This window comes from Ictalurus punctatus, chromosome 15 (assembly GCF_001660625.3).
Source record: "Ictalurus punctatus breed USDA103 chromosome 15, Coco_2.0, whole genome shotgun sequence".
NCBI classification, from domain to species: Eukaryota; Metazoa; Chordata; class Actinopteri; order Siluriformes; family Ictaluridae; genus Ictalurus; species Ictalurus punctatus.
This window is the reverse complement of record NC_030430.2, coordinates 10,520,227-10,546,937: the sequence shown is the minus strand read 5'-3', so window position 1 is coordinate 10,546,937 and position 26,711 is coordinate 10,520,227. Positions and strand designations below refer to the sequence as shown.

Here is a 26,711-nt window from a genome sequence, read left to right as displayed (position 1 = left end):
TTCATATTAACACAGCAGAAGATAACAAGTTTATAACAGTTTGGATTTATTTCTTAGCTGAACTGCAGAATTTAGTCAGTAATAAGACACAGTGCTGGTTTGTAAAAGTTTGTATTACCCAGCATAAAATGTTGAAGTCAATTTTTGATGTTTTTGAGGTTTTTGGATATTTGGACACTTGAAAGATTGGCCATCAAATATCACCCCTCTATCAGTTGCTATTTAGTACATTCTGAATGAATGGCCAGCATTCACGGTTCAGACATGCTCTTGCTTTACATCTGTGTAACTAATGTTTTATTTGGTTTTGAATATTGCCTTGAGCAGTTCCCACAGTTGGCTTTTTCCTGTCTCTTCAAAGAGCACAAGATGATGTCATGTTATGTAGGTCATGGGGGAGTTGTGGGGAGTGACGGGATACTTGGACTTTAGGAAAATACCAGCACTCTTTGCTGCCCCCTTATGCACTGACCTCATTTTTCAAACCAACAAGAAAAGCACCCAGATCCAGTGCTGCTTAGGGAGAGAGAGACAGAGAAAGATGGGGTGCCGGGGGGGGTGGGGTGGTGAGAGACAGCGAGAGGTGCTCCATGTCTTCTAGTTGGCTGTTGTGGTGTAGCGAATGTACTGTAGGTTGAAGAGGCACTGTAGATTTATCTGAAACTGTTGGCTACAATTGATGGTCTGTCCAAGTGCAAAAATACATTCTCAAGGTAATTGCTAAAGTATGTAGGGGAGGACACAGAGATCTACACTGGAAAAAGCTTTCCTCAAGCCTCAATCTAATCAGTGTTTACTCTACTTTAGCCAGCTCTTACAATTGACTCATCCATAGCTCCTTCCACCCTTGGTTACTTTTGCTATCTAGGACAAGATTCTGAAAAATGGAGATTGAAGTCATCAAGTCAAGCCATCTACCAAAAGGCTTTTTTTGTGAATTATTAACGGTTCCAAGTAGAAATAACGAGTTCTGCAATACACAGGAAAGAGTGTTAAATTAAGAATGTTAAAAAAATTACTTAAAAATGGATGCTGTCAAAGCAAAAATTAAAAAATTGAAACCAAATGCACCACTCAAAAAGCACCAACAACTGTCACTTGAGCCTGTATAGGTGCTTTTATGGTTAACATCTCACATGCTATAATTAAATATTTGTAAAAAATTAATTTATGTTAACAATTCAGTTCAATTCAGTTTTATTTGTATAGCGCTTTTAACAATGGACATTGAACAATGAACAATCATTGTAACAAAACGTTGAATGGTTCAGCAAAGACTAGCCATCCATCTAACTTTAGCTACTTTTTATGTTGTTAAAGCTGTGACAATGTTGTGTAGTTTTTACATACTCACGGCTTATTATTTGTGCAGACTAGCTCATAAAACCAGCTAAACAGCTAATTAAATGAATGATTTGTTTTTGTTTATAATTTCACTGCTGAAGACAAACCCATGGTGTGCATTTTTAAATGAAAAACCAAAAAAACCCCCAAAACATTCTCTGCTTTGTCAGGATGTTGGATGCTGATAGTTTCAAGTCTGCATTTGATCTGGAGCTTTACATTTATGTCCTTGTTACACCTTTTAATGTTCTACAGGCTTGACTGAGGTAATGGCTGATAGCAAAAAACAAGGCCAAATAAAATAGAATCTATCTACATCAGGAAAAGTGAAGTGCCACCCCTCCCCCTTCCTCTTCCCCTTCCACATTCCACAGACAATGAGAGCCGCACACAGAATGGCTCATGTGCTGCGTTCACATGTCACAGTCAGTCCAAACATCTGACACAACTCGTATTAATGATGAGCACAGAGAAGCCTGGTAGCACAGGGAACCTGAAACTAAAAAACATCTTCTGCTATCTACATGTGTTACAGTGCTACAGTTATCCAAAAGCAGTTTTATTTCTTTGTCTGTCAAGGCACAAACAGATGGTAAAGTGGCCAAGGGTGTTGGAGTAATTTGAAAAACACGAGTGTTGGATTAGTCATTTTGCTGTTCCAAAGTAGCAGGTTCTAAAGGTTCGCTCAAAAACAATATGGGACTTATATTATAAAAATTATATGACATATATTATAAATAAATATTAAGTCAATATTTCTAGGCATACACCCATAGTGCTAGACTCTGAGAAGATGGATATAAAAGACTACAGGGATATATAAATGTTTATGCTGGCAGTATTCAAAAGCTTGAAAATTGAATTTTGGGAATGGATATTAGAACTCATGTGGTGGTCTGGGAAAATGCTTGTCATGGGGAATTTTGACATTTTCTACTATAGTACTGAAATCTCCAGGCCTTGCTGAACTGACATGTTTCTCTTTTGCATGTATTCTTAGAAGAATTAAAGTCATAGCATTGTAAACCTCCCAAAGTGAAAAATGGATTGCATTTAAAGGTTTCAGTCCATTATATCATCCGACTCTGTCTCATCACCTGAATTCAAAGTTGCTCACAACACAAGCCTCATGATCATTTCCTCACTCACATGATCTCTGTTTGTGCGACCACTGGGTGGGAATCGCTGATTAATTCGGTCAGTTATGCACCGTTAACTAAATTTATTTATAATCAGTCCTTTAAGTATTGTAAAACTTTGTCCTGTGTTTTAGTACTGCATTTGTTAAACTGGCTGCATAACCAACATGATCTTTGTAGGCAGGCAGCCAAGGCAAGGTTAGAAAGTAGCTTAAATAAAAACAAGTCCACATTATGTTACACTATGAAAACACAATTTATTTCTGTGTTTTGGGGGAGTTGTTATGGAGTTATGGCGAGTGAAATGAGCTGGGGTTAACTGAAGAGCAGTTCAGCTGGTTTGAGCTGGGTTTAATGAGCGAGAGCCGACCTCATAAATACCTACATAGTTAAATTCAGTTAAACATCTGTTTTGTTAGTAGGATGCTGGGTCAAGAAGGACCACACACATATACACACATACATCTCTTTGATAGCTAATTGCACCCCTTGGATTCCTGTTGTTGTTTATATGATACATGCAGACAGCCGATTATGTCTCTTACTGTAGTGGGGCAGAGGAAACCAGACATGAGAGGGAACAAGGCAGTTTTAATATCTCTAATGTCCCATGATGTAACACCTCCTTCTCATCTTTGAAACCCCACTGAAATCTGCACCAGTCCTTGTGTCCTCCTCCATCTGGGCTCTGCCTCTTTAATCCACCCCCAATGTCCTCCACTTTACCATATCAAAGCAGCACCTTTTAAGGAGTTTTAAAGCTGGCAGACAGATGCAGGTAGGTGGTGACAGACAGGGAGGCAGAGAGTTCAATGCAAATAAATCACCATAGCTACTTTCAGAGGACCGTTAAAAAGATGATGTGAGGATGCATTTTAATGCATTTAATATTTTTCCTTTTGTTTATGTTATAAATATAGCGAATGTAACAAAATAATAAAATTTAAATATTTCGGATTTACAGCATTCTGTTCTTGAGGAAACATAATAAACACTGCTACTATTAAGCAATAGAAAGTGTCGAGAACAAACTCTGAAGGTTTGTGTAATAAATAAGAGCATTGACTAAAACTAACATAGCCGAGTCTGTGCGTAGCCAAAGTGCAACCAAGAGCACGACTGTATAGACGGGACAGTACAAAGAGTAACTGGTGGAGTGTCCAAGATGAACAGAGATGGTTTATTCTGCAAAACAGAAATGGGAATGGATGTAAAGGAAAACAGAGACTGAATACATGCACAAGTGGGAGGAGGCAGAGAGAAAGAGGCAAAGCAGGCTCTTATATAATATATAGCGTAGTATGTACACAGAGGGGTATTGTGGGTACCCAGCTGTGCTCTGACCTCGATTGAGATTCAGAGCAGGGATTGGTAAGAGAGAAAGGAGAACCCCTAATGTAGTCAGACTCACAAATGTCCACTAGACTCTTGAGAATGAGAGTGAGAATTGCCTTCTGTTGACTCCATCTCTCCTCATCACACACTATCTCACCATCATTCACCTATTGGATCATTTTATTGATGCATATATAATATAGCTTTGCTTTTTTCATATAGACAGTAAAGACTCACAAAGTAAAAATAAGTTTTGCATTTTGTATAAAAATATAAAACGTATTTGAATACATTTTAAAAATCCTCATTTGTAAGTCGCTTTGGATAAAAGCGTCTGCTAAATGAACAAATGTAAATGTTAAAAGGGTCATTACATCTCAAGTGGTCCAATGCAGGTTGCTCAGACATTTTTAATTTTACTCTTTTTTTTTTTTTTTTTTTTTGAGTGATTACCTTTATGTATTGGCATTGCAAAACCACCATTTTTTTTTTTACATGGTTTAATTATGACGACCATCTTTGTGTCATGGCACACAACAAATTTTGGTTATACAGCTATTTACGGAAACCTCAATATCTCGGCTCAGGATGGTCCTAGCTCCTTGGATCAAAAAACTGAGCGCTAGGGCATATGAACATATATAAACATTTTGTTGTTGGTGTTTTTCCTCCTCGTTCTTCAAATGTGTCCCTCGAGGTCCACTGTCCTGCAGAGTTAAAATAATCCAAGTAAAATAATAATAAATGTAAAAAACTGGTGATTTTGCAATGACAATACATAAAAGTAATCACTCAAAAAATATTATTAATAATATTAATATAAAATTAAAAACAGTTGAGCAACCAACTTTGTAATTATTGGACCACTTGAGGGGGAATGACCCAAAAGCATCTTGTATGCTACAGTGCACTGGCCTTTTTTGTTAGTTAATTTTGTTGATTGATTATTGAGTCAAGGGACAGTCTTGTAATTCAGTCAGCGCTGTGTCAGGGGTCTGTGGTTGTTATTTGTGGGGAATTTGTACTCATGTGTCTTATGTTGTTCAAATATATCAAACGGTATCACATCCTAACTTTAGGCACAGCGTTGTAACTAGCGTGTGTTCCCTATCTTGCTTTTGACAGGATAAAGTGATTATTGAAGATGACTGAAAGATTAATTGAAGTTATTCATATTCCAATACATCAGAGCTTGTTTTATTATACTGCTAATAGACTCCAATTAACATCCGACCATATTGTGTGTGCGTGCGTGTGTGTGTGTGTGTGTGTGTGCGTGCGTGTGTGCGTGTGCATGTGGACAGAAGGTCTTCTTACCTTGCCAACACTGATAACAGCCCTTCTTAAGTAGCATGGTTTTCTGATGGAAAGCTTTTAATGTACTCTGTTTCATGAGGGAAACATTAATTCTACAGTTCTATTAATTCTTACAGTATATCTCCTTACTCCTGCTCTCCTCAACGAAATAGCGTAGAGCTTATTTACAAGTAAAATACATGCAATCATAATGTATTTCAGTTTAAAAAATATACATATTAACAATATCATTTTTTTTTATTACAATAATATTCAATTGTTATGGACTTTTGTGTATTTGTTAAAATATCCAGCTGAAATGCTGTATTACGGTAAGATACTCCAAGCGAGGTTTTTCAAGGTTGTTCAGTAACAGTATCAAAAGCTGTATTTCTTGCTTATGGCATTGCCAGGTTTTTGTAATTATTTATCTCCACAACTAAAGAAGTGCCTTTAAATTAGTTAAAAACATATAAAGGAAACATATACAGTGGGGGAAATAAGTATTGGGTGTGTCAGCATTTTTTTCAGTAAATCTATTTCCAATGAGGTTATTCACATGAAATTTTCACCAGACATCAGTATTAACTCAAGAATTCTGGAAATATAAAGAATTCACAACTTTAAAGTCCATAAATAAAGTTATGTGGAATGACACAGGAAAAAAGTATTGAACACGCTAAGAAAAATCCATAAGTAATTTTACCCCCATTTGTGCAAATTAGTATCAGCTGGGTTAGTAAATTGATGGTCTATAAAAAGGCTTTTCGGTACCAAGGTGTCACACAAGAAACATCTCATGATGAGTAAAAGCAAAGAGCTCTCCCAAGACCTTCGCAACCTTATTGTTGCAAAACATATTGATGGAATCGGACACAGACGTATTTCAAAACTTCTGAATCTTCCAGTAAGCACCATTGGGGCCACAATTATCCGCAAGTAGAAGCAACATCACTCTATCATCAAGTGGCCACGCACAAGAGCTCCTTCTGATTTCTGACCAGGAAATCAGAAGAATAATAAGAGAAGCCCAAGAGTCAAGGATCACTCAGAAAGAGCTCCAGGAACACTTGGAATCAGCAGGTGCCATCATCACAGAGAAAACAATAGGTAACGCACCCCACTGCTCACGCTCACACCGCAAGACTCCATTACTAAAGAAAAGGCACGTTTAAAGTTTGCTATAACTCATTTGAACAAGCCTATGAAATACTGGGAGAGTGTAGTCTGGTCAGACGAGAGCAAAATTTTTGAAAAACTTTTTGACTGTCATACTACACACCATGTTTGGAAAAGAAATGGTACTGCGCATCACCCACTATACCAACATTGAAGTTTGGAGGTGGAAGCATCATGGTGTGGGGCTGTTTTTCATCACATGGTACTGGCAGACTTCATATAATTGAAGGAACGATGAATGGAGCCCTTTACAGGGAGATTCTTGAGAAGAATCTGTTGCCATCCACCAGGATGATGAAGATGAGACGTGGGTGGATCTTCCAGTAGGACAACGATCCAAAACATGCAGCAAAGGAAACACTCAATTGGTTTCAGAGAAAAAAATCAAGGTGTTAGAATGGCCCAGTCAATCACCTGACTTGAATCCAATTGAACAAGATTTAAAGACAATATGTTTAGAAGAATCGACCAAAATCACACCTGAATACTGCGGCTGATTAATTTCTTCATACAGGAAGCGTCTTGAAACTGTCATTACAAACAAAGGCTTCTCCACTAAGTATTAAATAAATTTCAGTTAGCGTGTTCAATACTTTTTTCCTGTGTCATTTCCCTTCATTACACATAACTTTATTTATGGACTTAATATTTCCGTATTTATTGAGTTAACACTGATTTCATGTGAACAGCCTCAAAGGAAATATATTTACTGAAAAAAATGCTGACACGTCCAATACTTATTTCCCCCACTGTAAACACATAAAGAACATATAAAGAAAATAAATTTAATACCATGTGGAATGTCTCAAATGGGTAGAAATTAAGTCCCCTTTGTGTTAATATGGTCTGATGTGGCTACTTTAACACACACGCACACACACACACACACACACACACACACACACACACACACACACACACACAGACAGACTCAGAAGTCATATGCCATTACAGTATGCAACTAACTATAACCCTTTGTTCTACAGCTTGTGTTTCACCTCTGCAGTTACACATAAATCCTAGTTCACACTACACGATTTTAAGCTCGATTTGCAAGTCGCCAAGCTCGTCGGCAAAAACCCTTTGATCGGAGGCAAATCAGCGATCAATTGGCGCTCGCCAATCGGCAGTTGATCATAATGTGTGAACTACTAAACGACGCATCAAAAAGGCTCGCCAGCACAGTGCTGAGGTATCACCCACGCCAGACAGATATTTGGCATGGTAAATATCTGGAGCTGTTGGGGGACTCCACATCCTGTGGTGTGAAAGGTGTCATCACTGGCAGTGATTACCGCGACAAAGTACAACCAATGAGACAGCAAGGCATGGGGTGAGGTCACCGTGAGGAAGGGAAACCCGCAAAACCTATGGCAGAAGCATAAAGGGGAGAAGCTGTACAAGCTGTAGAAGCTCTGTAGCACACACAATCCCTGCTGCCCGTCTTTTCCTTTCTGAGGATTCTTCAGCACAAATCATGATGCAAAGAGCTCACACCGCTTGTTTCTGTCCTATGTCTATCTTCAAATAAACAACTCCTGTTTCACACGTGGTTTTCGTGTTATATATTCGTGTCACTTCTTGTATGTGTGTTCGTGACAAAACGTAGTTTGGACGCCATATAGAGTCGTCGGGTGACAGAGTTGTCAGATCGTGTCGTGTGTGACCCTCTGTCACCGAGCAATCATATAGTGTAAACAACACGACTTCAAGACAGAAAGTTGTGTAGTGTGAACAGCACAGCGAGCTGCCGTCGTTGAAAGTTGTGTAGTGTAAACTAGGCTTTAGTTAGTTGACCAACTTCCACTTAGTGTCATAAAAAATAGAGACTATAATGTGCTTTCTTTTGTTTAGACCACAGCTTCCCAACCTCAGTCCTGGAGAACTCCCTGTCTTGCACATTTTATCGTTTCCCTACTTCTAACACACCTGATTCTTCTAATCAGCTTAGATGAAACCCTTCTGAGTGGGTGTTTGTGCAGGACAATTAGTTGGGAACCTCTGGTTTAAACCTGGTTTAGCCAGATGATACAGAGTCTTTTTAAATCTTTCTCTCACATTCACTCTCTGCATTCCAGGTGGCCAAGGACGTGTCCATCCGCTTGCACAATGAGCTGGACGCAGTGGAGAAGAAGAGGAGTCGTCTAGAGCAGGAGAATGAGGTGCTGCAAGTGAAGCTCCAGGACCTGGAGGTGGCCAAGCAGGTTCTGCAGGCTGAGCTGGAGAAGAGCCGAGAGGTAGGACCTGGGCCAGGCTTCTGAAACATACCGTATATTACTGTCTGCTAGTTTATCCAGAGCTATTAGAACTAACTGCTATTAAAAATAAAACTAAGTTAAACAGGTCTTAATGTACAGTGGATATACAAAGTCTACACACCCCTGTTAAAATGGCAGGTTTTTGTTATTTAAAAAAAATTAAGCCAAGCTAAATCATGTCAGAACCTTTTGTACCTTTATTGTGAAATTTTAACCTATTAATTAAAGTGAAAAACAATAAGAATCATTTTAGGGGAAAAAAATAAAAATGTACAATAACCTGGTTGCATAAGTGTGCACATCCCTTAACTAACACTTAGTTGAAGCACCTTTAGATTTTATCACAGCATTCAGTCTTTTTGGGTAAAAGTCATCAGTTTGGCACGTCTCAACTTAGCTGTCAAATTGGCTGAGCATCTCCTGTGCACAGCTCTCTTCAGGTCATCCCACAGATTTTTGATTGGATTTAGATCTGGACTCTGGCTGGGCTATTCCTAAACCTTGAACTTGTTTTGGTGAAGCCATTCCTTTGTTGATCTGGAGGTTTGCTTCGGGGTGTTGTCATACTGAAAGGTGAAGTTCCTCTTCATCTTAAGTGTTTTAGCAGAAGCCTTAAGGTTTTGCACCAAAATGGACTGGTATATGGAGCTATTCATTATTCCCTCTACCCTGTTTAAAGCCTCAGCTCAAGCTGAAGAAAAACAGTCCCAAAGTATGATGCTTCCACCACCATGCTTCCCATTGGGTATGGTGTGTTTTTTGTGCCCAATATATCTTTTGGTGTTATGGCCAAAAACTTCAACTTTGGTCTCATCAGACCATTACACATTATTCCACATCCACATTCCAGATCCCATACTTGCTTTGTAAGCTCTTTGCGGCCCACGGGTTTTCCAGTCAGATGGTACCAAGATGTCAGTAAAATCCTATAGGATCAGCTGGGGTTTGGGGTTAATCCGTCACTTTAATTGATGGCAGGTGTATATTCATGTCACCCACACGAGGATGGGTTCCCTTTTGAGTCTGGTTCCTCTCAAGGTTTCTTCCTCATATCATCTCAGGGAGTTTTACCTTGCCATCATCACCTCTGACTTGCTCATTAGGGATAAATTCATACATTTAAAATTTATATCCTGAATTTATATATTTCTGTAAAAAAAAAAAAAAAAAAAAAAAAAAAAATATATATATATATATATATATATATATATATATATATATATATATATATATATATATATATATATAAAATCACAAAAATCTGCCATTTTAACAGAGGTGTGCAGACTTTTTGTATACACACTGTATGGTCTAAGGTTTATATGGAGTCAGAGTAAATTTAGTGATTTTTAGAGGGCATGATCAGTATTTTTCTGAAAACAGGGAACTGTACATGACTCAGTAGGCATTAAAGATGTAGTCATTTAGGCATCTTTTAGAGAGTAGGTCATGGTGTGGTTGATCTGGTTAGCTTGAGGCTTGTCTGGGTCTGAATATAGAGCTGCTTGTGTGTGTTTATCCAGTGATGAGCTGTTGACTTTTCCAGTGTAAATGGCACTGAAGGGGAAAGAGTATAATCGACTTTAATGGTAGAATCACAAACGGACTTTAATGGTGGAGTCCTTCTGTGAGATATCAGTGGAAGTGTAACGTTTCACTTGTATCTTTCATACTGTATGTTTGTGTGTGAGACAGTCAGTATGAATCAGTGTGATGGTTATGTAAGTGAAACTGATTTATTTTCAGTTGGAGAATGATTGATTATATATTAGAGTTTATTAGCTCAGAGGGGCCACAGAATGACTAATTTATACCATCAATGAATGCATCACTGTAAGGGTTCTTAGTTCACGCTTTGATATAAAAATCATTCTTTGACTGTTTTTTTTTGATTGCATACTCAGATGCTCAACTGTTGTTTGGCTGCACTTCTGTATGTGGGCTGGCACACAGAGCCCTGATTGGCTAAATTCCTGAGCTGGGCTTTTCTACTGTTTACTGACTGTTTGTGGTACAGGACTTTGGTGTGTGCGTGTGTGAGTGTGTTGGTTTGGTCAGATTTTACATTATAGTTAAATAATGAAGTGTCTAAAGTATAATTATAAAAGGCTGTAAAGCAATATACAAAGAGATGAGCTGGAAAGTGATGAAATATTTCTTGTGTAGTTCTATAATGTGTTCACTCAAAGGTGCCAATTGAAGACTCCTCTGCATTTAAATTTAAAATCAGTAAAATGTGGTGATGAGCTGTGTGATGGCTAGTGTTCCCTCTCTGCTGCCATAGTTTCAGTAACGTCCAACTTTCAATCAGTGGCACAAAGTGCAAGCACAAGATGAAGCGCTTTTCGTTCTGTTTAGAGAGATGAGCAACACAGCGCCACAACTTCCATTAGTGAGGTGACAAATTATTGACTTACTGCACTTGCAGAAGGTCAGTCAGGAAAAAACATACTGAACTTCTTAAAAACCTCATGGCCTGTCATGTCTATGCTCACATGTACACGCACATGTGCACACACACACACAAACACATACACACACACCCTTTAACTCTTGTCTTCCACTTTCTTAACTTAGATTTCTGCTTTGATCACTTTTCCCATTGTCTCAGTCCTTCTCCTACTCCATTTGATCGGCATCAATCTTCCAGCTGTTAGAAAGCTTCATGGGGGATTTAGGGGCCGTTTACACGATAGTGTTTTCAAGTAATTGTATGTGTTTTGGCTGTTCGTTTACACGACAACGGCGTTTTAAAAACGGGTTTCAAAGTGCAAGTTTTTGAAAATGACGCCGTTATCGTCTCTGTGTAAACATACAGAAACGAGAATTTGTGAAAACGATGATGTCATGCACACGTGTATTACGTGTTCAGTTTGCACGCACGTGCGCGAGTACTTCACAACAATGCGCGAGACATTCAAAACTACAGTGGCGGAGTACAGGACTGTGTTTGTGCTGCTCAAGATTTTGAGTTTATTGAGGTTATCCAGTAAAGTGTAGATTTACTGCATCACTACTTCCACCAGCGGAGACACATTTGTTACATGCGCCAAATTATTAACCCACATCTACTCAGACAAAGTATATTGAAAATCTTATAATTATCTTTGTCTCTTTTGGAGTATATCTGTATCCTGTTATTGGTAATAAAATATAGAAAGCAGAATGATTGCCAGTGTCTCACTATTTGATTTGTATTTGCCGATTTTGTTCCATTTTGGTACAATGATGATCAGTTATTAATACTTAAAGATGCACTATATTGAATTTTTTTCAGTATTTAAAACTGAACGAGCTTTGTTAACAGAATTCTGACCTGGAGCACAAGAAAAGGTAAAAGATGGGGTTGAAGACAGAAAAATCCATTTCTACAATGAAAAAACTTTATATACATTTCACGTACATTACATTATATTACATCAGGGACGTCTCAGCATTTATTAACCAAGAATAATAAGCCAAATCTATGATTGAAAAGCATGAGTTTTCACAATTCCTTATGACAGTGAATAATTTTCCAAGTCTAACTGTTGAGGTTGTAAGTAACTGGAGACAAAACATTTTTTTGTAATCCATGTAGATAATAAACCATTGAAATCATTTGAGAGATGTAAATGTTATTGTGTTTTTTATCTAGAAAAACCACAGCTCCTCCATTTACTTGTATTTGTTTATAGGGCAGTCTTGCCCGGATAAATATGGCGGACATTTTGGTATGAATGCTTATGTGTGCAGGCGCGTGGTGTTTCTTTACAAAGTGACATAGCCAACTACTGGCCTGGCACGCAGAATGCAACGTTTTTAGTCTTTTTTGCGGATCCGTGTGTGAAACTTGTCAAAAACGCCAAGGAAAAACTTTTCCATTTTTAGTACATCGTTCATCATGTAAACATACAGGGAAGGAGAGCAGGATGGGGGATGTGAAACGTGTCTGTGAGATGGCTTGTGTCTGATATGTCTCTGTGGTAAGTCTCTGAGGGAATTGGGAAACCGCTTAAAATTGACAAAAATTGACAGTAAATTTAATTTTATCCCAAATGTTGTTTGGCATCTGAGGGTGAAGTTAGTATCTCAAGTTTGCACAGGAAAAATTGAAGAATTTTGTGTTGTCATGGTAGCTTTAGACTTTAGCTTTACATGTCATGGTAGCTTTAGACTCCAGTTTAGCATAAGCCTGTCATGATAAATTTTATTGGACGATATATTGTCCCAGAAATATTTACGATGAATGACATTATTGTAATTTTTAGACCATCTTATGCCACAGATATAATTATAATAAAATTAAAATTAAACTTAGTCAGTATTTCATCATAGTATTTATTAAGTTTAGTAAATTTTACTCTGACTAAAATGGCATTGAATATTAGGCGTTTCATTTGATGAGAAAATGCCAAAATAAATTGAAAGCGCCTCAGAGGTTAAAAAAATAGCAAATATCTGTCAATATATGTCTTAGGTGGCCACATAACAATTTTGAAACTAACAAATCAGTCATTCGTAAATATCCCAATGCTTTGAAAATGCTATAATTGTCATATATCAAGGAGGGAACTCTGGACTTCATTTCCCAGCAGCCACTGCACCATATTGCATCGTTGTCACATGACCACCTGCACCTGTATCAAGTTTTTGTTTAAGGAGCACTCCTATATATTAGTCACTGTTTGTACTGCTTCCTCGTCTTACGTATTGTCTATCCATGCTTTTGTCCGCGCTTCGATGTTTAGTTTTGCCACAGTATTTTGCCTCATGTTATTGGGTCTTTGTTTTTTGTCTGTTTGTTTATTAAATGATTGAAATCTGCGATTGCTTCCGAAACCATCTTTGTAACATGACAGTAATTACTAAACAGTAAAGTGATAAACTGAAAGTAACTTGAAGATGAAGGAAGGATGGGCTACCTAGAAACTGTAGCCTGTCAAGCTATATATATATATATATATATATATATATATATATATATATATATATATATATATATATATATATATATATATATATATATGCCTGCATGATTCAGTGATTTAAAGCAGAAGAGTATCTGCTGTGACTGCTTCTCTGTAGGTTATTTGCATTTTATGTTATTTGCACTGGGATGATCGTGCAACAGTCATTGCAAGAGTAGCATGTATTATGCAGTGCTACACTGTGTGTGCCATAGATACCTGTCTCAGCAGCTGCATCATCTGGGCTTGTTGCTGTTGTAAACAAGTTTGTAAATTGTGCATCTTTCTCTAAAACCTTGTTCCTCTTTAATCTGGCTCCACCCACCCTTTCCTTTTTTGCTATCCATATTGTTAAAGACTAAGAAGGCTCTCTGGTCTAACTGTAAACCTGTACATTTGTCATGTGACCAAACTGGAATCATTCGACAAATCAGGGATTTTGGGAGGTTGCGGCATTGTCTCATTGAGGCAGAGGTGGGGAGGCAGGGGTGTGATCGATGGGCTACCTGTGTGTGTGTGTGTGTGTGTGTGTGTGTGTGTGTGTGTGTGTGTGTGTGTGTGTGTGCGCATGTGTGTGTGAGTATGTGAATATGTGGCTCAAAGCTCAGTTGCCTGCAGTCCATGCTGCTACAAGTAGTTCAAGTATAAGTTATAAAGCTAACATGAAATTTATTGTGTTGTCAACCCGTGGCCGGTTTTCCTGATTAGCCAGTCCGGCATTGGGGTGGGTTCATTCTGGAAAAGACCACTCCCATTTGGATAGAAAAGTTTCATCATAGGATAAAGGTGATCAGTCAGAATAAATCTGTAGTGATTTGCAGTGATGTGATCCCTACAGTATAACAGAGCCACCAGTTATTCTTTTAATTTGTCACGATAACTAATTTTATTGGACAATATATTGTTCCAAACATAATAGCGATAAATGATTTTATTGTCATTTTATGCCATTGATATATAGTAATATAATAGCACAGGTTTTGTCTTCTGACTAAAATATACTTTAAATTTTGTCACTATTTCATCATGTCCATCCATCCATCCATTTGCTGTACCGCTTATCCTTACTGGGTCACTGGGAACCTGGAGCTTATCCCAGGGGGCATGGGGCACAAGGTGGGGGACACCCTAGATGGGGTGCCAATCCATCGCAGGGCACAATCACACACACATTCATGCACTCATTCATACACTATGGGCACTTTTGGACATGCCAATCAGCCTACAATGCATGTCTTTGTTTCATCATGTCATATTTATTAATTTTATTCAATTTTACTCTGACTAAAATGGCATTGAATAGTAGTCAACAGCATTTTAGTTGATGAGACAATGCAAAAATGAAACCAAATATTCACATTTTATATATTAACTTCAACAAAGTGAACAAAAACTTATGTGAAAACTGCCATAGTTGTGAAAACCTGATCTCCTGAAATAGTAACATTACAATGTGCTTATTCTTTAGTTATTAATTGTCCGTGTTTTAGTGCGTCGTTATGAAAAGAGCGTACCATTCGTACCATTCTACCTAGTGCCTTACTTAAGTTCAAGTTCACTTTTCATTTTGTGCAGAAGCAAATTGTAATATTACGTGTATGTTGTATATGTGTACAGGATGCGTTCGGGTGAGTTAATTAACCCGCTAGTAAACGCTTCAGTTTACTGCTGTTCATTCACTGTAACACTAGAACTATTCTTTGTAGCTTTTTTTCTTAAAAAAAACATTGTTAGGGAATTGTTAATATCTTGCGTAACATTTTTTAAATTAAAACTGGAGCTGCATGCAGTTCGGTGTTTTGCCACCTCCCAGATAGCAAAATTGCTGTTGCCCAGATCCGGCCCACACCTGACACTTCAGACCCACACATCTGACCCACACACCGCGTGGAATGAGCGGTCTGCTCCTGTTTACCTGATTTGGCCCACAAGCAAGCCATAGTAATGCACTTTTTTGCCAAAGGTGGCCCACATTTCTTTTGTGATATTTGGGCCATATTCACTATTTACCACATGGGCCACTTTAGGATCACATCCAGATTACACATTGCTGTGAGCGCTGCATCTTTGCCTAAAAAGGCCCACTTGTGATTTGGGATATTTGGGCCATATTTGCTATTTTACATTCAGGCTCATATCCATTTTGTCCGGGTCAAAAGAAGGCCAACCGTGCCGCATTACTGCCTGAAGTGGCCCACATTCGGATACTATCTGGGCTGACTTTGCCGAGCCTTTTGTTTCATGTTTATTCTCCAAGTTATTGATCTAGTTCTGTTTTCACCGCCGATTGCCTGACCTGTGACGGTGTTCTGTTTTCTGATTATGATTCATGATTTGGATTTGTCTGCCTGCCTCTTAATTAAAACTATCAGACTGCATTTGCTTCGTCTCCACTCGCCGAACATGGTGACATTCATTCTTATGTAGGCTTGCTGTGATAGTCAGTGTTACTGGTGTTACACAGTGTTTGGCCACACATCGATTGCATCACTTGCCCACCGTGGCCCCGCCCGCACTGTCCTTTTGCTTTTTTTATAGTAATAAAACTCATTTAGTTCAGTAAGAGAACGGACGCTACAATTAAAACTGAACGTGTCTGCTCAGTTCATCATGAGCTGAATAAGTTAGAGTCACAGCACAGATCAGCAGGAGTCAGATTTCATTTATCACGTGACGAGAGTGAGGCGAGCCAACTGACACGACGATGGCGGAAGACTTGGTTTCAAAGCAAAATGTAAAAGTGCCTATTTGGCACTATTTTAGATCTGTTGTTGTTGTGTTGTTTTTTCATTAAGAATCATAATGAAACCACTGCCCCCGAATTGCCGCTAATGTGAAAGTGAAATGCACATGGCCGCACGGGCATTCATACGCGGTTTAAAAGCGAGGGGGAAAAGAGGGAAAAGTTCCAACGACTTCCAAAATTTCCTCACTGTCAAATCCCTATTCTTATGTAATCAAACACGCATGTAAACACAACGGGCAATATTGAGGTCAGCAAAAATTATCGAGGTCAGGTCCATATATCGTATGATAAATGATATATTTGTCTTATTTGTTTATTTATTTGTCACTCATATGTAGAATTGTCTATAGAAGCTGAGTGCACATTTCTCAGTGACCATGTTATCAGAACTGTCACTGCTGATGTGGCAAAAATATTAGTAGCCATACAAAATGATGGCAAGTGCTAGAAATAATGTCAGGGAAGTACCACTGTACTGGTCATAGTTTAAAATTCCAAACAGGAAGTACAGACCCAGTTCCTAGTTCAGTCAAGTATACACTTACGAGCTTAATCTCTGATTCAGCTTTCAGACACATCAACAACCAATAGGAAGACTGAACAGAAACATGTCACATATTGCATATCTTCAGTATATCATTATACATGACACTTATATGGCAGACTCTACCAGCTCACGCCTTATTAGTCACATATCGTGCATCAATAACAACAAAGAGAAACTATTGTATTCATATTCTATTGTAATGCATAAACTTAACTGCAAGCTGTTCCCTGTGTTTGCTGTGTGGGAAGGAGCTTTTGTTTATCCATCGTCTGATCTGATCTGTCTGGTTTTGTCTCTAGAAAAAAGTAAAAGTCTAGTCTATTCTTTCGCATTTTCTAAGGCTAGTAACTTCAAATTAGATTATTATTTTGTAGTAGTATTATGTATTATGTGTTTCTGGGTCATTATAATTGATTATACATAGAGCAGCTGTATTTACTATAGAGGTAAACTAAAAAAACAAGACACACACACACACACACACACACGCATACACACACACAAGACAGGTTAAACACTAACTTGACAGCAACATTTGTAATAACATATTTATAACAGGGTAGACAAACGCTTGTTCTAGGAATTGAATCTCACGCATACAGATACAAAGAAAATATCAGAGATTACTTATTTTCATGTTCTCGTAAAATACCAGGCACACTCCTTCACCATACTGACTTTAATGTCTGAAAATACAATCACATCTAAAGGAGATGTTTCCTAAAACTGAAATCTTGAGCATTTGTGCATGTCTGAAGTATCTTTTCACCACTGCCGCCTGTTTATTCATACCTTTACACGTGTCTCTGTTTTTCTATTCTTCCTTCTTTGTTTCTCCTCGGAAACAATTATTGGCGGTGTTTTGAAGTGTCCGGTTGCAAGACCCAGTGGGATGCACTCATCCATGCGGGAAGCTTTTAAAAGGACCAGGGGTGTGTTCACTCGGACTTGGTTTTGTGAGTCTGTTGGGAGCCATTGTTATGTCCATTGTGTTTGCATGTTTGTTTACATATGAATGAACGTCATTAGGTCATGTTCGACGAGTAGAGACGGATGCGAGTGCTGTTTAAGCGTTTTATTTGAGAGGCAGGCAGACAAGTCCAAATTGTGAATCAAAATCAATAAACCGAGCACAGGCACAGGTCAAGTGATCAGCAAACGGCAAAAGTAGGGATAATCCAAAATACACAAATGAGAAAACGAAACTAGATAAACACACGCTGCGCACTGACGGTATGAAGGGGAGATTCCTGACACACCGACCTTTTAGCCATTCGCCCTACTTCTGTCCTCTCCTCTGCTCCACGGCTGTCACATTACAATACAAACTTCGAATATTCAGCGAATTTAAGATAAAAATGCGTTACATCAGAATGCAAAAATTGTTTTTTATTTTGATTTGAATTAATTATATACTATTAATTATATAAATAAATAATTAAAACACCCTGTTGAAAAAACAACACCCAAGATATCAACAGTTCACTAATAATGTTTTTTGAAGAAGAAAAATGTAGAAAGAATAGTTCTAGTGTTTCAAATAATACAAATATTGGTCAATAATGTTGGGGATTGAGCCACTTAAGATTTGTGAGCTGAAGCTGGACAGTGAATGAACAGCGGTAAACTGAAGCGTTTGCTAGCGGGTTAATTAACTCACCCGAGCGCACACGTATCAGATTAATCAGACATATACACAACATAAATGTAATATTACAATGTGCTTCTGCACAAAATGACGCAAATGAACAAGTGAACTTGAACTTAAGTAAGGCACTAGGTAGAGCGGTAAGTCATGTTGTGAATACGCTCTTTCCGTAACAACGCACTAAAACACAAACAATTAATAACTAAAGCATAAAGAATGCACAATATTGTATTACAGCAGTATACTGACTGTAATGTTATTATTTCAGGAGATCAGGTTTTCACAACAAGGGCAGTTTTCACATGTTTTTGTTGATACATGTTTAAGCTAAAATGTGAATATTTGGTTTAATTTTTGCATTTTCTCATCAGCTGAAATGCCGTTGAATACTGTTCAATGTCATTTTAGTCAGAGTAAAATAGACTAAAATGAATAAATATGACGACAAAATATTGACTAAAATTAAAGGATATTTTCATCAGAAGACAAACTATATAAACTATATCGTTATATCGGTGGCATAAAATGGTCTTTCACCATTTTTTTTAGGATATTATCACTAACAGCTTTCAATAGACAATTGCTCATCCAAAGCTTTTACCTTTCACCTTGTACAGGTCAATATCACTGAGAAGAAGAAAGGAATCTCATCATCTTAACTGGTAGAAAGAGTGTTCCATGTGATGCTCGCTCTACCATTTCAGCTGCAATGCCTCTGGAAAATGCAATGTTTATCACAAACCAGTAAAAAGTATAAAGGCTTTAATGTTTGGCGTTAATGGTGCCCCGATACTCTTATCCTAAGAAACAGGTTCGTGCACACACACACACACACACACACACACACAAACAAAAGATCACAGGTCATTTGATTGATATTATGAAAGATTTGATAGTGTCAGCACTACAGCACTGTCATCTTGACAGGTCATCTGTAAAGCACACACGTGTGCTGTCTCTCTCGCATAGTACATTATTCAGAACATCTGCCACCTCTATTTATAGCTTTAATGTTGTCCTAATAGTTATGTCTCCAAGCTACAGCACCAAACAGCATGTGATGTCCAACAGCATACCACAGAACATCAAAAGAGCCAGTGACTACTTTGACCTACAAATAAGAATAGCCAATAGATCATTTAAAAGATGTCTATTCTTTGTAGAATAACAAATTGTTTTATGTTTACTTTTGTCAGGATTTCCCCCACACAGAGCACTGAGCACGCTGTCTTACGCGTGTATTTGTTATGGTTTATGTCCAGTCTCCACCCTGTTATGTTATTGGATGTCTCTCTCACATGTTCTCGTTAATCACAGCTGTTTTGTGTTATACACCTGATTACATTTGTTATTTAAACCCCTCATATCTCTATGTTCAGGACGAAGTATTAAGTGTTTAACTCAGTACCAAGCCGTTTGTTCCTCGTGTATGTTTCATGGTTTTGCTCCTGTTCTGGTCCTTGTTTATCAATTACTGTTTTTGCCTAGTTCATCCTGTTTGCCATACGTCTGACCATATGCCTGTTTTGACCACGCTTTTGATTCACATTTTGGATTTGTCTGCCTATCTCCTTTTAATAAAACCCTTAATTGCACATCCGTCGGCGACTCTCTGTGTTGACAGGTCATGACAGTTTTTAAGGCCCAAGAAACTACTGGTATAGGAACATCTCCATACCTTTACTCTCATTAACATATCCAGTTTCTAGAAATATACATTAATATATTTACATTCCTGTGCTCATATTCCAAATAACCTAATATCACAAACATAAGCTAACTTAAATAGCTGATAAGCTAGCTGCTATTACATCAGTTACATTACTTTATTTCTTCAGTGTCTGAGCGTGGATTTGCACAATAGCCAAACACATACCAACTAAGCTGAAATCAGTTTATTACAGAAGTAGCTATTGAGAAATTATCTCTTTTTTGTGGAAAACTGACATGCAATATAAGGTAACAATTTAAAAATAGCATTTTTAGAGTTATTTATTTCTAAGTGAATATGCTGACGTACAGCCTGATAACCACCCTGGGTGTTTGTGCTGATTTAGAGGATTTTATTCCTCATTCATTTGATGGCACTTGATTGAATCTGGACCTTTGAAATCACTTCAATTTAGTTTTATTTGTAAAGCACTTTTAGCAAAAGACATTGCAACAAAGCGTCAGTTTTGTATGTTGCACACACACACACACACACACACACACACACACACACACACACCCCGACAAACACTGACCAAGAAAAATTTTGTGAGAAAAGTTCATGTTATAGGATTTAATGATTTAAAAATAATTCAAAATAATTCAATTCAATTCAAAAATAATTCAAAAATAATTAATGAGGTTGAGTCGGGGGTGGAATCACTGTAAAAACATGGGTTATCCAGTACATTTGTTAATTTGGCATGACGCAGGATGCTGGAATTTGATCAGTCCTTCCAGGATTTTGTGATTGCAGAAATTAATGCAAATTCAAGGAAACGCCGCAATATAAATTTCTCAAAATTTCCGCAGATGTAGGCCAAGACGCCTCATGTGACATCATCACAATGTGCATACTGCAAAAGGCCTCTTTGAGTCACGTGCATCGAACATGAGCACAGCTAAAAGGTCGCATTTACCAACAAACATCGCTGTGAAAGACCGCAAAAAAAAGCACAAAATACTCTGCAAGATGCACCGCAAATTTTGAAAAAAGTTGCAGCAAACTCAAGCATTTTTGGACACAATAATCACAAAAAACAAAACAAACAGCGAATTCCTGTATGGACTGTTTGAACACGCAATCTTCTGCATTGTAACTCAAAGCCTTAACCACTGAACCACCACAACTAGTACAACTAACTCTCATTGATTCAATGCAATCTTTTAGTGGAATTAATTCAGCGGTAGAAGTGCTGTAATGGAAATACTAGAACTAGTTGTGGTGGCTCAGTGGTTAAAGCTTTGAGTTGCTGGCCAGTTGTGTTCAAATCCCACCACCACCACCAGACTGCCATGGTCCTAGATCACTCAGTAAATTAATGCAAAAAAAAAATTTTTGCATTTTTTTTTTTTTTTACAGTGATACAACTCATACTACTACTACTACTACTACTACTACTAATAATAATAATAATAAATCTTGGACTTGTTTTTGGAGCTGTATTAACTCCCACACTCATTTCCCATTCCCATTCTGGGAAAATTTAAAGCAAAATGATGTGGGACACAAACACTTCCTCGAACTTTCTGATAAAATTAGGACATTTGGATACATTTTGCTGAGACTATAATAATTAATAAATTATGTTAAAAAGAAAATGACGTAACAATTAGCTAAGTGTTTAGGGTAAGTAAAGTGAGTGAGCCATTGTGAATGAAATCTATCAGCATTTGCAATCAGTTCATTCAGATTTAGAAAAATCTTTACAAGTGGGAAGTTCATAAACATTTTAAAAGATGAGAGAATTCGCAGATGAACGGCTTTTAGTTCAAAAATGCTTGAGTTGAAAAAATGAGTGCTGAGGGAGCACCGAATGAGTCTGCTCTCTCAGTCAGATCAGAATTACATTACTGTACAGCTTTCAGTGTAACAAAATTCTAAGTCCTGCACACTGACCTGACAGACAAAGAAAAAGAGAGAAGTAATTCACTGGATCTTTCCTGCAATTTGATTTAACATATGTATTAGACACACTGCTGAATATTATAAGTGCATAAAAATTAATTGGACTACTACTGTATTAAAAATATGCATTAGTCACTTGTGTCCTAGTATTTGTTTCAGTCCATTGTCGCATTGTGCTGCATCAGCCCTTAATGGTGTTTGAAGTTGACAGTATACAGCTGTATTCATTAATAGTTAAAAAGATCGATTTACAAGCCATTAAAATGCCAACAACCACACAGAATTAAATTAAACTGCCATTGAAGGGACTTAATGATTACTCATGAACTAGGAGTAGTAGACATGATAAATGAGGTACAGGATCACTTCCATTGGAGATTTGTGATTTTCAAATGCTACATTTTCTTCTCTGAGAGAATCAGGGATGTACCATAAAGGTCTCTTTCTCACTTTTCATTCTCATACTGTGAAATGCTGATGGTAAGTGAGGTTTCTGCTTCAGTGCTCTTGTTTTGGTGATGGAATGGAACTAGTTTGAATGTCCATGATACGCTCTCACATATACATGTTCCCCCATGTGAGCATTGCTTTGTACGTCACTGCCTTTACCTAACATTACTCACGCTTTCAGGCTAGTTATTCAGCCTGAGGGTCTCAAATGGATTGTGTGTGTGTGTGTATGTGTGTGTCCAAGATATCTAGGCAAAGACAGTGTGTGTGTGAGCAAATGCTTGCATGGTACAAACACTTTTAGTCTAGGCTTTGTATTGTGCTTGTTGTGTCTTTATTCCAGACTGACTGCGTTCTTCTATCATGTCATACTTCATAAAGCATTCAGGTTTGAGCCAAGGTATTTGACCTAGTTCTATTCTCACAGTCCTCCTCCAGACATATACAAATTCGCTCTTCAGCACTGAATTCCAGTGTTATTGTTACTGATATGAATGTGCAGCTGATGAGAGGTATGAAGGGCTTTTGTAGGTCTGCTCCAAACTGAAGAGATGAAAATCATTTACGTCAGAGGGCCCTTTAAGACAGTTGTTCTAAACAGGAACAACTGATGTTCTTAATAGGCTTTACTATTTTATTAAAATGTCTGTGGTAATTGCCAACGTCACCTACAAATTATTGGCATGCTTCATGAAAATGAGCAAAAATTACTATATAAAAAGCATAACATGTGAATCACTCAATGGTCTGATGTCCCATCCAGCCTCGCACCCAGTGTTTCAGGGACAGGCTCCTGACTCACCACTACCCTGATCTGGCAGGGCTCAAAATTGACTTTTTTACTAGGTGGCACAAATTTAGGAGCAAAAATTTAGGAGCACCCACCGAAAATTAAGGAGCACCACAGCTACAATTTATATATATTAACAGATTTCTTTTATTTAGAAACAACACCACCACTCACGCTTAAAGTGTGTGAATTCAGTGGTGAACGCAGTGTTACCTGCAACTTTTGTCTCAGGCTTTACAGTGAACGCAATGCATTGAGCCGTTTTCAGAGCGGAGCCATGTCTTTCAGCCACTCTCTCCGAAAACTGTAAGCCTTCTTTTCCGCTGGTGGATCCACATTCACCACATGATCACCATCACCAACTCCAGGAGTTACGTTATTTCTAACTTTCGGCAGCTTACAAACGAAATCTCTTTCTTCAAAAGTATTCTTTTCATCTTCTCTCTTCAGCTCTTTACATTTTGCGCATTAGGTAGGTCACTGTCACGTGACAACGGAGCACAGTGAAAGGTGATTGACGGCTAATAGTAACCAATGTAAAATCTGCATTAAATTTAAGAATGTAAACATGAAGTTTAATTGGTTATGTAACGTTGGATCGAACGGTGGACTGTATCAGCTGCATCAGCTCAAAGCAGGCACATACTGTGTAGTAATTAGTGAATGTTTTGTAGAGAAATGAAAACAGGATGCACCATAACAATTATTTGCACTCGCACAAATGCTCCAAAATATATTTTGAGGTTTAAATTAAGAGACAGATTAAATTTCGGGAGCATATGTGACCAAATTGGTCGCAATTTCGAGCCTTGCCAGGATAAAGTGGTTGTCGAAAGAAAGTGAGTGATATTTTGATCTTAAACAAATGGTGACTTTATATAGTTTTATGTAATCATGTTCTGTCTATGGCCAAGTCTAAACCTTCTGGTAGAGGCAATCAGATTTTGAAATGAAACATCCTGGCACTTAGCAGAATTCACGTGGAGTGGAGTGGAAAGTGGTGAATCCTGCCCAATTCCTGCCAAATTTATAAATGTTCCAGGCATTTGTTATGGCCCTATTTGTGCTTGATGGTATTTTTAACTGTGTATATATTTTTATATCCATTACTTTATTTGTGCAGGTCAACAACCACGTCTCATTTGTGTTGTAAGTCCTTTGGTTTTTCCGATTGTAATGGATGACAAAAGGATTTTTATATGTGTGTAACCACCTGGGCAAACAAGACATGGTTAAAGGCAACAGAGTTCCTGGGGATTGAAAGTAAATGGAAAACAGTATATGTTTTTCAAGAATGACAAATTGTTTGCATTTACATAAAATATTCCTTCGGGGCGTCAATAATCATTTTTGATATATATGAAAATACTATTAATTAAAATAATTTTATACAATCAGTTTTGCTTATTTTTATGAAGGGTGCCAATAATTCTGGAGGGCCAATTTATATACAAAAATATTACCGTTACATTTTTAAATAGTAAATATTTACCAAAAGAAATAATACAAATTTGTCCAATGTAGTACTGTGACAAGTAAGATCCATGTTTCTGTCCCTACCTCAGGTAAGAGTTTGTATTGGTAATCGAAATTGTGACAGTATGGGAAAGTTTTCGATGCTTAGTGCATTGAGGAAGATTGAAACTGAATACTGGGCCAGTTTTGCTGAGCACATATCCTCATCAGTGTCCATGTCTGAATGATAATTGGACTTAATTCCCTCTGGTTAAATTCCTGGTGTATGTCTCAACCAGCTTCCTGTTTCAGTAGGTAGTGAATCAGTATATCGTGTACATGAGTTTGGGCACTAGTAAGGATCCTAGCTCATTACACATTGGGACACTAATAACTGAATTTCTGGTGACATGACTACGTACTCGTGTTCTAAAATATCACCAAAAATTTTATATGTCATAAGTTTGTTAGCTTAATAACATGTATTTCTGTCATAATATGTCAAGCAGGATTGTAAGCAAGCTAATCATTGTAAGCAAGCAAATCATTAAACACTTAAGTCGTTTGACTCAACGTCAAATAAACTTAAAAATCGCTACGGTAAGTAAGCATTTGAGAGCTACAACAACAATAACAAGCTACTTACATTTGTAGCCAGAAGCTGGTTGAGGGTTCATTCCCTCATTTTGTTCGAGCTGAGAGGCTTCAGAAAACATTACATCATTTCCAGTAAAGGAACATAGTGAGCACTGATGCTCCCTGGGTTTTGTGGTGCATTGTGGGATATTTTTTAGGGAGCGAACATTCCAGTGCACTGGAAGGATTTTGCAATTGAGACAGGCCTTAAAATGGCCAACACCCTGATCAGTGCCCTGACTGAGACATACCCAAGTAATGACTGCTGCTTTTCATTGCCTCTGATTGGAATGAACTAGGAGCAGCCTGCTCTCATTACACGGCCCACACCTGGTCCAATCCAAAAAGTATGATTTTTCTAGTGCCTTCTCTAATACCTCTCTGTTTTTGCTGATGCTAGGATACACATTGGTTTTAAAAATCTCTGCTTTACTTCAGCTACACAACAATACAAAATTTGGATGGAAGGCCAAAACACATTTGTATTAGAATGGATAAGGCCCGAGACACCCAGACACACCCAATTGTCTCTTCTCTCTCTCTCTCTCTCTCTCTCTCTCTCTCTCTCTCTCTCTCTCTCTCAAAGCAGATACTCTGCTACAGAGGTGTGATTGGTGGATTATAGTTACAATGAAAAGGCTCCACTATATGTTAGGTGAAGAGCAATCATTTTAATCCATGTTTAATCCAGTCAGATAAACACCACTCCTTGGCATTTAGACATTTTAAGCAGTGGAGTCTGTCCATTTAATGTTACAAAAAGAAGAAAGGATTGTTTGGTACATTGATGTAGAGATGAAAGAGGGTTGTTGTCATCCAGGTTCGTGTGGCAAAAATACTCTTGTTACTAGGTTATTGTGCTGGGTATAATGTGGCTTTGGATAAACTACGTCTTTATTCACCATATCCATCAGACCCACTGTTCACCTCAATGTTACCTTTAGTTGACCTTTGTGTTCTCTGGCATGTTGCTGGTGGGGAATGATTTGCATACTGTGAATGCCAGAAGCATTTAAACTGCACCTTGAGGCTCTGTACCTCTAATGATATGTCTGATTCAAACGCAAAGCAGGATTTCTCTGCCTTTAATCTTTAATCTTAATGATCTTCTTCAATCATTATGCACTGTTTAATTCCTCTCCTGCAGTGTCTGTGTGTGCAGTATGCATATACATGTTGCTGCACTCCTCTTGAGCCCTACAGGGACTTTACTGTTAATTAGAGCCAGGAAAGGCTTTTCTAATTACAGCTAAGTCCAATAATAGTTCAATAAACTGGCACAAGAAGTGGACACAAGCTCAAGACTTGTTGGATGGTATG

The 26,711-nt window shown here is 37.9% G+C and overlaps 1 protein-coding gene across 2 annotated transcripts in view; it reads left to right on the top strand.

Annotated features, from left to right (window-relative positions):
* soga1 (suppressor of glucose, autophagy associated 1) overlaps positions 1-26,711 on the top strand; it is a 69,815-nt gene that overhangs the window by 6,871 nt on the left and 36,233 nt on the right. For both annotated transcript variants that reach the window (XM_053686168.1, XM_053686167.1), the window contains exon 3: positions 8,372-8,530. In XM_053686168.1, coding sequence (XP_053542143.1) covers positions 8,372-8,530 — 159 coding nt within the window. The remainder of the gene's footprint in view (positions 1-8,371; positions 8,531-26,711) is intronic.